The sequence below is a fragment of the Cyprinodon variegatus genome, unplaced genomic scaffold (assembly GCF_000732505.1).
Source record: "Cyprinodon variegatus isolate N-32 unplaced genomic scaffold, C_variegatus-1.0 Scaffold231, whole genome shotgun sequence".
Taxonomy (NCBI): Eukaryota; Metazoa; Chordata; class Actinopteri; order Cyprinodontiformes; family Cyprinodontidae; genus Cyprinodon; species Cyprinodon variegatus.
Genome location: NW_015150684.1, coordinates 1000973 through 1014967, shown reverse-complemented (window position 1 = coordinate 1014967; position 13995 = coordinate 1000973). Strand labels below are relative to the sequence as shown.

The 13995-nt window shown below is 38.2% G+C and overlaps 2 protein-coding genes across 2 annotated transcripts in view; both read right to left on the bottom strand.

Moving 5' to 3' along the window:
• Window positions 1–2463: 2463 nt before the first annotated feature.
• On the bottom strand, window positions 2464–12681 carry LOC107088876 (kazrin-A-like). The gene is made up of 7 exons (XM_015381330.1): window positions 11560–12681; window positions 11347–11465; window positions 10379–10610; window positions 10166–10267; window positions 8956–9122; window positions 3389–3530; window positions 2464–3143 (listed from the first exon to the last, which is right to left on the bottom strand). The coding sequence occupies exons 1-7, from the start codon at window positions 11659–11661 to the stop codon at window positions 2985–2987; spliced, it is 1023 nt and encodes a 340-aa protein (XP_015236816.1). The 5' UTR covers window positions 11662–12681; the 3' UTR covers window positions 2464–2984.
• Window positions 11625–13995, bottom strand: part of LOC107088875 (kazrin-like) — a 229573-nt gene continuing 227202 nt past the window's right edge. The window contains exon 12 of the transcript XR_001481401.1: window positions 11625–11762. The gene's annotated coding sequence lies outside the window, so the exon portion shown is untranslated. The remainder of the gene's footprint in view (window positions 11763–13995) is intronic.

Below are 13995 nucleotides of genomic sequence, written 5' to 3'. Positions count from 1 at the left end.
CAACTGTTTTTAATATTCTTTTTTGTTTCTGCATATTTTTTATTTTATTCATTTTTTATTTTTTCCTACTTGCTTTGATTCTGTTTTATCTTCCTGTATTTTAATCATGTAAAGCACTTTGCATTGTCTTTGTACTGAATTGTGCTATACAAATAAATTTGCCTTGCCTTAAAAGGCTTTTTAAAATGTTCAGAGAGACCAACTGTGGCATTCTTAAGACATTTTGCAACTGAAAACACCATTTTCCGGAAACAAGTTGGTCCATCTGGGTCGTGAGAAGGTGACATTATGTAGATAAAGAGCACTGTGGTGGTTAAATTTTGCTACTTATCCTAAGCAGACCTAGTTGCATATTGAAATCCCCATTTTTCAAGAACAATTTGGGCAGTCTGGTTTTTGAGAAGGTACATGTTATGTAGGTAAAGAGAGTTTTTTGTGGTTAAAAGGTTTCAGGGTGTTTTTTAGGTGCTGTATGCATGTAGAATTCTTTAGGCTTTATGTGTTAGAATGTCTCAGTGGTTTAGTCTTCTGGTAACCAGAGGAGGATGTAGCAGTGGTTAAGTGATCTGGTAACCAGATGAGTGAACCCAGGAAACAAGTTGCCCCACATATCAAACAGTGAGGAGTTAAAACTTTTGAAATATGTTTTAAAACTAAAAACACCATGACAGAATGAATTTAAAATATGCAGACACTAAAGGGAAGCATGCATGTGTACATCCCCATTTCAGGACAAGCATCAGGGTTGTAGAAACATTATTAAAAAGATGTTTGTATCCATTATTGAAATTTGAGACTTTGGCCAATGAGAATAGCAGGACATCTGTGTTAAATGATGACCTGGATGTGTGAATAGAGTTCTGCAACTTAAGTTTTAAGCACTAAAGGCATGTTTAAGTTTGGGTAGTGTTAAAATGTAAGTACTATGTTGTCATAATTTGTGTCAACACTTGATGATACAAAAAAAAAAAAAAAGAGATCCCAGAATTAGCAATTGAATAACACCTTTGAATAGCAATCTACAATAAGCATCCTAAAAAAAAAAAAAAAAAAATCTGCTTGTACTGAAATCTGTTTCAATCGAAGTCGCGAAAAAAAAAGAGTTTCCTGCAACAACAATATTACAAAGTCTGTGTATTAGTAAGTTACGGTTTAAAAGTTCAAATACCTTGAACAAGTTAATGAAAATGGCAACATGGTATTGTTCCTTATCAAAAGACTCAATGAATAAGATGAAAAAAATCTAAGCTGCTACAGATGTGCAGTGAAGCTAAATAAAGTGATATTTAAGGGAATAGTACACCCAAAACATGATTAGCCTTCATTTTCTACTCACCCCCATGCTGAACAACACTCTGGAGTACTTTTTTGATATCTCAAATGCATCTGGAGATCTGGGAGGCTTCTTGCTGTCTGCTGACATTCAAATAATGGAGGTGCCCAGTGCCCGAGGCAGAAAGGTCCATAAAAGTCCACAAAAAACGTGTCAATATTCCTCCATACTGCTCGTCCAATGTATTCCAAGTTTCCTGAGTGGGTAGCATCCAGAATTTACTCGAAACGAAGTCATTTAGAATGTTTTTAGAGCATAAACAGTAGTGTATAGGATTTCCTGAAAGCGCGCACATGCGCGATCACGACGCTACGGAAGCCGGCAGACCAAACCAGCGCATTCAGCTCGGCAAAGAACTCATGCTCTTCCTCAACACTGAAGTCCTCAGACATTTTTCTTTCGTTGTTTCTTTCTTTGCACAGGTAAACAGCACATTTCTTCTTCTACGCTTGCATTATTGGAAGAGCAGACGCTGAATGCGCACTTTCATCTGGTTTGGTCTGCCGGCTTCCGCAGGTGCGCGCTTTCAGGAAATCCTATACACTACTGTTTATGCTCTAAAAACATTCTAATTGACTTTTTGTGGACTTTTATGGACCTTTCTGTCTCGGGCACCATAGACCTCCATTATTTGAATGTCAGCAGACAGCAAGAAGCCTCCCAGATCTCCAGATGCATTTGAGATATCAAAAAAGTACTCCAGAGTGTTGTTCAGCATGGGGGTGAGTAGAAAATGAAGGCTAATCATGTTTTGGGTGTACTATTCCTTTAAGATCAAGTACTCTTTTAGCTGCAGATTTTAGTTTCTTTTAGTTGCTTAGCAAACACACCTTATTTCTTTCTTCAGTGTCAAACAATGACAGAATATGCTCCAGTCCTGTTCAATCTTCCAACATCTTGGGAGGTTATTACTTAATCAATGACATCATCAAAAAGGAAATTAAGTTTTTTTGTTTTATGTTTTTTGGGAAATATGTGAAAAATTTGTTATGTGCAGTGTAATTATATTGTTTTAAAAAAAACACATTCACAGTAAATGTGCTGTATTTGAAATATGATCTTTATTTTAATCTTCAGAAACTTTCTTCCATTTTTAAAAACTTTCATTTCATTTTTTTACAACAGTCATTCTTTATTAGTATTTAAACATTTACTAGACAGTATAAAACTCCAATGGAGGTGCTACATTTCTTCAGACAAAATAGTTCAAATGTACAACATGAAAATAAATTGTACACGTTAGAACCTAGACATTTTCTTTTTTTTTTTATCACATTTAGAAAAAAGGGTTAAACTGAACAAAACAAGAGTAACTTACAAGGGAACCTTTATCATCAAGCAGTCTGTATTTATACAGGAGAGTATAAAGAGTCAGACAATCAGTTTATTTAGAAGAATAGTCACTTTTACTGTTAGAGTTAGTAAAGTAAAACAACTATTAAAGACATTTACACAAATGATGACAAATTTCTTTCGAATCTGGGTTTTGACAGTTGCGAAGAAAATTAATAATCCAAAACTGCAAAATGCCACTTGTCCACAATTTACTTAAATTAGGAAACTTTTAAAAGAAACATATTCTTTATACAAAGTGCAATATGTCCTGTAAACGCTCAGAATTTTTTTTACTGCAATTTTAGTTGTTATGACATCACACATTGGTGATCTCAATGCTGGAGTATCCATGGATCGGGCTTCCTTCAACTCTGGGGGGAGTGTGATCTCGAACTTCCCGAGGTAAGGAGCCAAAGCTGCTGTGACAACTCAGGTCCCGCCCTCCTCTGCTTTTTGGGCTAAACCCAATTGGAGGCTGAAGCAGGAAAAAAAAAAAAAAGATCAGTGCAAATAAACGCGACCAAAGACAAATCCATATTTTTTCCCAAAGTTTCCTGCATCCCTTGCTGTAACCAAAACATTTGTTTGGTGGGTTTTATTTTTGATTTATACAACAATGTAAAAAAAATAAAATGAAAAAATAACTCCTTCAGTCAAACCAAAAATTATTTGCTTCAGATCAAATGCACTTCAGATCAAGCACTTGTTTCTGAAATACACCTTGACAGCTCTCCGTCTTAGAGAGCCCTCGTCCTCACTGTGTCGGTTGTTAGTGCTGGGAGGCCGGGTCAGGGAGTTTTGGCGAAGGGGTGTTGGTGGAGTTACCACACCTGGATGATCATAGCTTTTTTGTGCATTTGCTCTACAGGGAAACATAGAAAGAAAAATGTGTCACCGATAGAAAGAAAACAGTATGAAAAGTAACATTAGCAGAGGGCAGCCTGCACCTTTGTACAGCCTGTACAAATAAACTGTCAACAGTTGTCATATGTGATCATACTGTTTATTAAATTTCAGCCGAAAACAGATATCCTGGAATAATTGGTTAAAAACAAGATTCTTATTCAGATTAGACAGATTAGAACAGTGGGCGAGGCAGTATGCATTATCTTCCAACTCCTTGTTGATAATCAAAATCAAACTCATATTTATTTATTATTTTAAATCTTTTTTTTTCCTATCAAATTCTTGATCAAATAATAACAATCATATAATAGAAAAATCATATTAACACAACATCAAGGATGAATTATAACAAAAACAGACACAGGAAAAAAATACGAGCAATGATTCACACTGGGTCCAACGGCCATTAAACACTTGTGTTTTTAAAACAGACTTAAAAAACAAAGTTAAAGAAGCTTGTTTAATATTGGAAGGGAGGGTATTCCAGAGTGTCAGAGCCACAACTAAAAAAGCATCTCACCTTTAAGCTTTGTCCTCATTTTGAGGAAAACCAAAAACAGCTGTTCTGATGGTCTTAATGCCAAGTTGGGACACAAGGCTGAAGCAGGTCAGAAAAATAAAGAGGTCCAAGTCCATTAAGGGATTTATAGGTCAAGAGGAAGCTTTTAAATGTATTATGTGATTCATAGGGAGCCAGTGAAAAGAGGATGAAACTAATGAAACATGGTCAGACCCTGTTGACAGTCAAGCCACAGTATGAGACGTGAAAGCAGAACTGACTAACCCTGATATAAAGTGCATAGGAAAATTCAAGGTGATTTTTTTTTTATTATTAAGGCATAAACTTGCTCCTCTAAGTCAGGTTTGGTTAGCGCTGATTTTAGATTAGATATCTACCCCAACTGAAGAAAAAAAACAAAAAACGTTCATTTAGACCAGAGATAAGGTTCAACAACACCGAGCTTCAATGACTAGAGCTATGGCTGAACTTCATGGCTTTAGTTTTTCCTTTGAAAAAAGGAGTAAAAAAGGAGTAGAAGTAAGACCTCCTGTTGTGAAATCAGAACACAATCTTGTTTTTCTCTGCTCAGAGTATAAGGCCACTTTATAAGAGACGAACCTGCATTAAAAAGAACTGTAAGATGATGGTCACAGCAAGCTGAAGTAGCCGTGTAAGATTGTTTTGAGGCTACAGTCTGGAAAATACTGTTTCAGCCACACGGAGAGGACATCAATGCCATGACTGACTACATAACTTCTGTGTAGATAACATCATCCCTACCAGAACAGTGAAATGCTTCTCAAATAATGAACCATGGATCACAAGTAATTTGAAGTAACTCTGTGTGCTTAACAAGTAAACACAAGCCCTTAAGAAGGAAGACAGGGAACTAAGGAGGAGTATATAGAAGCAACTTAAGATCAAGATAAGAGAAAGCAAGGAGGCAACAAGGCAGAGACAGGAATACAAGCTCCAGCAGAACAATATCAGGTGAGGTATGAAGATGATCACAGGCTTCAAGCAAAAGGNTGGTCAGACAGATGGAAGTCTGGAAAGAGCCAATAACCTGAATACATTCTTCAACAGGTTCAGTTCATGAACAAGCAGCATCTTGTTTTTCTAGAGACATGTCTGTCTCTAGAAGTAAAGTAAAGAGGCAACTGGAGAGACTGAATCGTAATAAGTCATCAGGCCTGATGATGTCAGCACCAGAGTCCTTACAGCCTGCATAGAGCAGCTCTGTGGGATTTCAGTAACAAAGAAGACTCAGCCAACAGTCCTCAGTGACTAAAGACCTGTTGACCTGACATCCCATATCATGAAGGACCTAGAGAGACTAAGACCTGCTTCAACATACCCACTGTTAGACAAGGCAAACAGCAGTGTGTGGATTATATTCGTCAACTGTCTAATCATGTAGACAGCAGCACAGGAGCACCACAGGGGACAATACTCTCACCATTCCTTTTTACTCTGTTCACCTCCGACTCCCAGTACCAGACAGAAATTCTGGAATTACTCTGCAGTCATTGGGTTGATCAAAGATGAACAAGAACGTGAGCATAGAGAGCTGGTGAACTGTTTTGTGTCATGATGTGTAAACAATCATCTGATCATGAATTTCAATAAGACAATGGAGATGAGTGTAGATTTCAGAAAAAACAGGAACAAGTTGAAACCTATTAACATCAAAGGAAAAGCAGTAGATCTGCCTGAGGAGTATGAATACCTTGTTCACCTGGACAATAAACTAGACTGGAGACATAACTGTGAAGCCATCTACAAGAAAGGACGGAGCGGATTGTACTTTCTAAGGAAGCTTAGGTCTTTCAGCGTTGCAAGAAAAGATGCTGCATATCTTCAACAAGTCTGTTGTGGAGAGCTTGATCTCTTCTGCCATCATCTTCTGGGGTAACAGTATAAGAGATAATGACTTAACAAGTTCAACAAGCTAATTAAGCATGCCAGCTTTGTTTTAGGAACTCCTCTATAACCTCTCGAGATTATTTCAAAATGAAGAATTCTTCATAATGTGAAGATCATTATGGACAACAGTGAGCATCCTTTTCAGAAGAGTTTTAAACAACAGTGTCTTCATTAAGAGGTTTCTCCAGATCATGTGCAAAACAAATTGATACAAAAAATCCTTCCTGCCCACAGCTATCAACACTTACAAAACCTGTTTAGAAAAATACTTATGAGTTACTGCAACATTTAATTTCCTACGGGATTAATAAAGTATTTTTGAATTGAATTGAACTCTAAAATTTTGAAGCTACCCAAACCTTGTAGGCATTTAATAGAGGTACAATGGAACAGGGAGAACTAGCAGGACTTAGGGGAAGTCATCAGCAAAGTTGTGGGAAGCAAGACCATGCCTACCCACAAAATATTTCAAAGGCAGTAGACACAGAGAAAACACTATTTCATTCCAGAATTCCATTGCAGCTCCACTAACCTTACCCAGTGTTCTTATCAGGATACAATAATATTATGAATAACAGTATCAAAAGCTCTGAACCTGTGTGATGTTTCATTATTAGACTTGGATTCATGGATTGTCCATAATGCAAACCATATTCAGGCATAAGGATGTCCATCTGTGCATTTAGCACCAGGACATCCTAAGCCAGAGGTTGATGATCAACTTTGTAGTCGTATCTTCTGACCTTCGGCCACGCCTTGGACACTCAGGTGTGGGGCAAAGCTGTGCACCGATTACCACATGGTGGTAAGCTGGTTAAGCTGGAAGAGGTGGAAGCCGGACAGGCTCTGCAGGCCCAAGCAAGTAGTGAGAATCTGCAAGGAACGTCTGTTGCAGCCCTCAGTCATCAACGTCTTCAACCCCCACCTCAGTGAGAGCTTTTCCTAGATTTCGGGGAGGCTGGAGACATAGAGTCTGCCACGTTCCCTGCCTCCATTGTCAATAGGGCCACTTGTAACTGTGGCTGTATGGTCTGCGGTACCTGTTGTAGTGCCAATCCCCAAACCCAGTGGTGGCCTGTGGCAGTAAGGCACGTGTCAAGCTGAAGGAAGATCCTATCAAACTTGGATGGCTTGTGGGACTTCTGAGGCAGCCAGTAGGTATCATAAAGTCAATCTTTAAAAAAAAAAAAATAATTCTTGCTGCTGCCCGGGTGTCACATAGGGGGAAAAAATTGGGCCTAGGGGGAGTTAAGAGAATACATGGATTAAGACTTTCAGTTGGCCATTCTGGAAACCGTCTGGTGCCTCTGGAGGGGAAAGTGCTTTGCTTACACTGTTTTCAGTGGGAGCGGGGAGCTGCTGACCCAGAAAGAGGAATTCATAGGATGGTGGAGGGAATACTTTGAGAATCTAATCAATCTGGCTGATATGCCCACCGTGGTGAAAGAGGAAATCAAGTGCTGCATTTGGTCATCCCCCAGATTGAAATTTCTGAGTTGGTCAAAAAACTCTACTGTGGCAAAGCTTCGTGGGTTGAATGTGCAAAGCTGCTGGGATGAGAATAAACTCCTGAAAGTCAAAAGCCATGGTTTTTGACTGGAAAAAAGTGACTTTTCCCCTTCAGGTTCCGGGAGAGTTCCTGCCTCAAGCGAAGGAGTTCAAGTATCTTGCGGTCCTGTTCAAGGGTGAGGGAGGATGTAGTGTGTTTTGGTGAAGAGAGAGATGAGGAAAAGGCAAAGCTCTTGATTTACCGGTTGGTAAACATTCCTAGCCTCATGTATGGTCATGAAATCTGGATCATGGCCGAAATAACAAGATCCCGGATAAAAGAGTCGGAAATGAGCTTTCTCACAGGGTACCTGGCACTCCCATAGAGATAGGGTGAAGAGTTTGGTCATGCGGCAGAGGCTCCAAGTAGAGTCCATTTTCTGTCCCATCGAGAGGAGCAAGCTGAGGTGGCCGGGACATTGTTTTTCGATGGCCCCTGGACGCCTTTCCTGGGAGATGTTCCAGGCATGTCCCACTGGAGGGAGCCCAACTCGACAACCCAGGACACTCTGGAGGGTAATGTCTCTTTGCTAGCCTGGGAGTGCCTCAGGCTTCACCCCAGCAGAGCTGGAAGAGGTAGCTGCAGACAGGGAAGTCTGGGTGTCTTAGCTAAGACTGCTGCCCTCACAACCCTGTCCTGGATGAAGCAGACGACGACGAGTACTACAGTAGTCTGAAAAATTGCCTAGGATGAATAAGTACAAGGATCACAAACTGCTCTGCGTCAGTATAAGGCTCTGCGTCATTTGTTCTGAAACTTCTATTGATCATAGCGAATATAGAAGGTCCAATTAAAGTTAAAACACACGGAAAATATAAGCAAGGGAGCCTGAGGATAATAGATGACATATAATGTATTTCACAAGTGAGAGAGGTATAGGTATAAATGAATTGAAGACAGTTTAACAGGTGACAAAGATGGATGTATCAACCATAAAATCAGCGACACAATTGACTAAACTCTTTGAACAAAAGGCTTAGACTCATCATAAGTATGCGATGAAACCTCCAAGCTGGCACACTGTGGCACATTTAAAATATATTTAATTGTGTTAAAAAGAACATGGAGATTTTTACAGTATAAGGCAATGATTTTAGGGAAATCATTACCTTTGTTTCCTTTTCCTTTCATTATATTCTGATAAGATTACGCATATGGATGTTAAAATTCCCCCAAATTAAAATCTGGTTATTTGAACAGATTTTCTTTAAGGTTAGAAAAATACAGTCAGAAAATGTCTGTTTAATTTAGATGCTAGTACATTTTCACACACAGGATCATCTTGGGGAAATCCAGCTCCTCAGAATGACACAGCTCAACACTGAAACACTGAAAAGGAACTGGTCTGTACATTGCCTATTTAACTGCATCATGTGCTGTATATACATGTGCATTCGTTCCCACCTGGCTGAGCCAATCAGTGCCATCATCTCTTCCTCAAGGTGTCTGCGGACCATATGTTTGCTGCTGGGGATTCCCAATGCTGTAGCCATGGAGTCTGTGTTGAAAGTGGGGTCAAGTATCATAACAGCTCCGTGAACTCCACTACTGAGGAGGCTGTCAGCATATTCCTGGTGGCAGAAATTTAAAAAATTATATATTTGAATATCTTTTCTTTTTATTATAAGAACAAAGGTTTATGTGGACTATAGTCTTTTAAAAGCTTGTTTTGCAAGCAAGAACAAGGAGGATGTCATCTTACACATGTGGCTTTTCAAGTTAAAGTAGGGAAGGTAAATTTTAATCTCATTCTTATATTAAAATATCTTGTTTTACTGACCTTGATAAACATATTTATTCATCTTTATGCTTATTGCAAATCAAGTTTGGCTTCAATAAGATTTACTATAGGTATTAAAGGTATTATCATGGCTTTCTTCTTTCAATCATTATCTCGTAATTCTCTCGTATCAAAGACTATTGATAAAATAACAAAAATGCCAAGAATGTAATCAGAATTATACAACTCAACTATTAAAGTATCAGAACATACAAGGAAGCTCTTTTGCTTCTCTGTCCAAATTGTCTCTGATAACTAAAATATTAAGCTAAGACTAACTGTTAAGATATAATCAACATCATTTAGGTGAATGACGTAAAGGTTTGCAATCCTTATACCTTTAGATTTTACTTTTAGTTATTGTCTTTAGGCCTAACACTTGCACTCCCCTCATTAGTGTGTTACTTGTCAAATAATGTTTTTAATCTGTCAGCAATTATGGATCCAGGTGTTAGATTTGTCAGATGGGTTATCTCTGTTTTGCACATCCTGATATTTTATTCAAGTTGAAAACTTATATCTGAAATTTGGTTTAAAAATCCTTCTTTTGCTCATCAGTACTTCTCAGTGTTGCTAAAATCATATCCTCATTTCCTGAACCTTTAATAAACTACTAACTACTTTTAGCTGTCAGAAAAAAAATAACTGTAATTTGGGGATGAAGCTTTTTCAGCTATGACAACCAATTTTTTAAAAAGCTGTCACCAAACTTTAAACAAGCTTTTAAATTTTTAAGTTTCTTATAAATATATTTATTTTCTTTCTTGTGTATTTTTCCTTAAGCGGGGTCTGCAATAGCATTTCGTTGATGTTGTTTTTTGTGTGCTGCCACACCTTTAGGTCAATATCTTTGATCCATTTCATGACACGATGAGACGTCCAGACCAGAAGATCCTCATTCTGATGCTCACATTGTATCCGGCGAGCCTGCAGCACCTGGAATATTATTTTAACAAACACCTTTTACCAAAGTGGAAGCTTTCGTTTAAGTTTTCGGCCTGAACACATCCAAGCAGATTCTCTGCTAGAGGATTTTTTCTGGCTCACCTCTTTGTTGAAATCCAGCGACTGCAGTAGTTCAATGCCCAATAGCAGGCTGACCTGATGGAACTTCTTGGTGATGTTGAGGTGACGTTCTAGATCACGGCGAGTCAAAGAGTTCAGCATGCGCCCATCCACCAGGTGAGTGTGAAAAGCCTGGGAGTACTGAGGCAATCCCACATCACCTAACCAAGCCTTGGCCACCCAGTGGTGATCCAAATCAGCAGCCTTTGACAGCCTACCAACAGAAAATGTGGTTATTTATAGAGAAAATTGCAATAAAGGTATTACAGATAGCATTTCCAAGACTAATATTCTAAAGAAATGCAGAGGGGCTTTTGTTCACTCCACAGGACTGAGAGATTCCTTTTAAGAGTTCCTAAACATTCTTTTAACCAGGAACTCCGGATATTCCAGCTTAGAAGGGCTTTGGTGTTTATCATCAGCCTCTAGTGCAACACTTCAATAATCACTTATTTCAGGTGGAACAGAAAATAGCCTTCATTTGTCATTTTGAGTTTTAAACCTATATTTGGTTAACTTTTTTCTCCATAGGGGAGAGGGATATCACAATATAAAAAGCTTATTCTGATTAGTGTCAGTTTCAAGGAAAAGAAAAAAAAAGGGTTCATGTTTATACATTTAGGTTGCTTTACTGACAGCTCAGTAATCCTCAAAAAAGGGAGTAAAGGAGCATCCTATTTTATTGTAATTTTAAAGACCTGACACTCATCTGTCAACATAATTAGTACTGACAAGGAACAGTGGCCAAATCACTGTAGTGGTAAATATCTAAAGTATGAAGTGGGTCTCATCCTGCCTGGGGAAAACTTCAGTTATTAAATTGAATATTTGAGATCTTAGATGAAAGGCTTGTAGAGGTTTTTACTTTAAATCACCAACAGATCCCCCCCACACTATTATCTCCTATAATGATTAGTTTCTTTAAAAATTGTCTTTATAGCCATCCTTACTCTCTTCCATTTTCAGCATCTCTGTAATCCTCTATGGCCAGGCGGAGTTTTCGTCGGTGCATTAAACTGTTAACACCTAAACCTAGCTCCAGGTCTTCATCCGTTAGTCCCAGTAAAACCTGAAAATGTTCAAATGAATACATTACCATTCCTTGTCCTTCAGAGTTTCACAGTTTAAGATAAATAGTGGGATAAAGATACAGCTGCTGTTACCTTTCCACTCTTAACATTTTCTGAGCAGGTGCGAATGTACATAGGCATTGCCATGACAACCTCCAGCCAGGCCTGCACAGTTCCTGCCCTCCACTGAGACATGGGGGTCGTCCTGGCCAGCTCCACTTGCTGGAGGCGATCCAGCTGGTCCTCTGACCCATCTGACAGGCTGAGGCGGGTGGTGCTGTAGATGCTGTCAGAGTCTGGGTGGGTGAAGGGATGAGGTATAGATGGGTGATGTGGGTGAAGTTATGAGTGGAGGTAAGTTGTGGCAGTGAGTTTAGTGAGCAATGGTAAAAAAAACAAAGTGTTACTGTACTGAAACAATAAGTTCAAAGTAAAAATCAGGCTTTTGAGAGAAAAAATATTTGTCTTTCTTGAAAAGCATTTACTTGGCAGTTGTAATGCTGTGAAAAAGATGGAGATTTTATGAATAAGCAGCTGATTTAAAAAAGTGCATTAATAGATCAGAAGTTTGAGCTTTTAAAAAACATGACACATCCATATAAATAAGCCTAAACAAATGGCATCATTAGGAAAAGTAGGGTATTCTCATGCAACCTCATTCTTTCTGCCTGATATTACATTACTGCCCAGCTGGTACATTCTGTGTATGGAAAAATATCCCCTTTTACTTTGAAAAGCCTATCTGCAACTTAATCAAAACACACAAATTTAGATTTCATCACCATCTCGTGTTTGCAGGCCAAAATGAAAGTAAATTAACGCATTTCCCTTATTCTGACAGCAGGTGGCGACATCCGCATACTTCATAATTTATTTCGTATCAGCAGAAGGTCTAGAAAGGTTGTAGCAGCAAATGATACTGATACAACATGACTCCTGTAATACCTTTGCAAATCTTTGCACTTTTATCATACTTCTCACTACAGCTATGCTGTTTCCCTTTGCCTGTGTCTGAACATTATCCGTGCTCATCAAGGCTAAAATAGTGAGGATGCTGGGAAGGCAATGAGCCTTGCATAAAGCATCCATCTTTTGGCTCCGTCATAATGTACAATTCAGAATCTTTGTCCTTGCTGTTCTCTGCACATTCGGCATCCATTCTTTTTACATTTGTTAAAGAAAAGTAAAATTGAATAACATTGATATTCCATTTATATTGTGTACTTTGAAATTTTGCTTAAAAGAAGCCATAGAAAAGGGAAATGAAATAATGTTGCTCTTTTCTTGTTTTCTGTCATTATATATATATATATATATATATATATATATNTGTGTGCGTGTTAATGGTTGTTTGTTTATCCTGCTTTTCTGTGTGTTGGACTGCCGACCTGTCCAGGGTGTACCCCACCTCTCGCCTGCAGACAGCTGGAAATAGGCACCAGCACCCCTCGCGATATATACATATATATATATCTTAAAAGACCATCTCACAACAGAAAATAAACCTTTCAGAAAGTGGGTATGCTGGTAAGTGTTGAGAGAACTAAACAAACTGGAAAGCTGATCAGCTGCTGGATAGATAAGTTGACAGGAAAGCAGGCCCAAACCATGAAAGCACCTTTACTTTGTTTCCAAGGCCAAATACGGTTCAGTCTTTTATTCTCTGTAAAAACAATAGCTACTTTCCAGCAGCACACTGACTTGCCTATATAACCACAAATATATGGGGATGGAAACCAATGTAAATATGCAAGATATAGTACGCCTGATATATAAGCTTTTAGGTCTCCATAATTCAGGTTGTATAAACTAAAATCTCCCTAAAATATAGTTTCCAGCAATTTGTGTTGGTGCCTCACCTAAATAAGACATGAGTATTTTTTTTTTTGTCAAAGCAATAAATAAAGCAACAAGCACTCTCTCAAAAACAAACAATCTCAAGGTTGATACTCCTCATAAATATCTAATACTATGTTGCTACAACTTGTCTTCTTCCTGCTTGTAATGGGCTATCACAGCCTAAATACAGAACAAAGAACCTTCCTAAATGGTTTCCAAGTTAGTTTATAACTATTATAATCATTGTTGAAGAAAAAAATATATATGTTTGATGGGTTGCCTTTTCAAATTTAAAATGAACAACTTACCAACTTTAGAAATGTAACAACTCACCATTCACTTTATTAAGTAAACACTGAGTGATATTGTTACTAATGGATGTGAAATAAAAAAAGAAAAAAAAACATTAACAAAAACAGAGAATTTTGCAATTAGTGAAAAAAAAAACACTGTTGCTCTCAAAAGCAGAACTCACCATTGTTCTTACATAAACATCCTGATTTGATGGGGAAAAAAAGAAAAAACTTACTTCAACTTGAAGAAGTGCTAAAAGTCAGGTCAGTGTTTAATGTTGTTTAAGGGTTAGAAGACATCTGCCAACACAGTTTGCAACCCAGCACAACTGGAACTCATCTTTCTCTAACCTACTTGAGAGAGACTGGTTGCTTCTGGGGTCGCTTCACTGTGTTG

Coding starts and splice junctions, on each gene's coding strand:
- LOC107088876 (XM_015381330.1), bottom strand. CDS start 11,661: ATGTCTCAGTGGAGGGCAGGAACTGTGCAGGCCTGGCTGGAGGTTGTC. Junction 10,268..10,378: donor CGCTGGATTTCAACAAAGAG/GTGAGCCAGAAA, acceptor ATAATATTCCAG/GTGCTGCAGGCTCGCCGGAT. Junction 3,531..8,955: donor GCACTGATTGGCTCAGCCAG/GTGGGAACGAAT, acceptor GTTTCCCTGTAG/AGCAAATGCACAAAAAAGCT.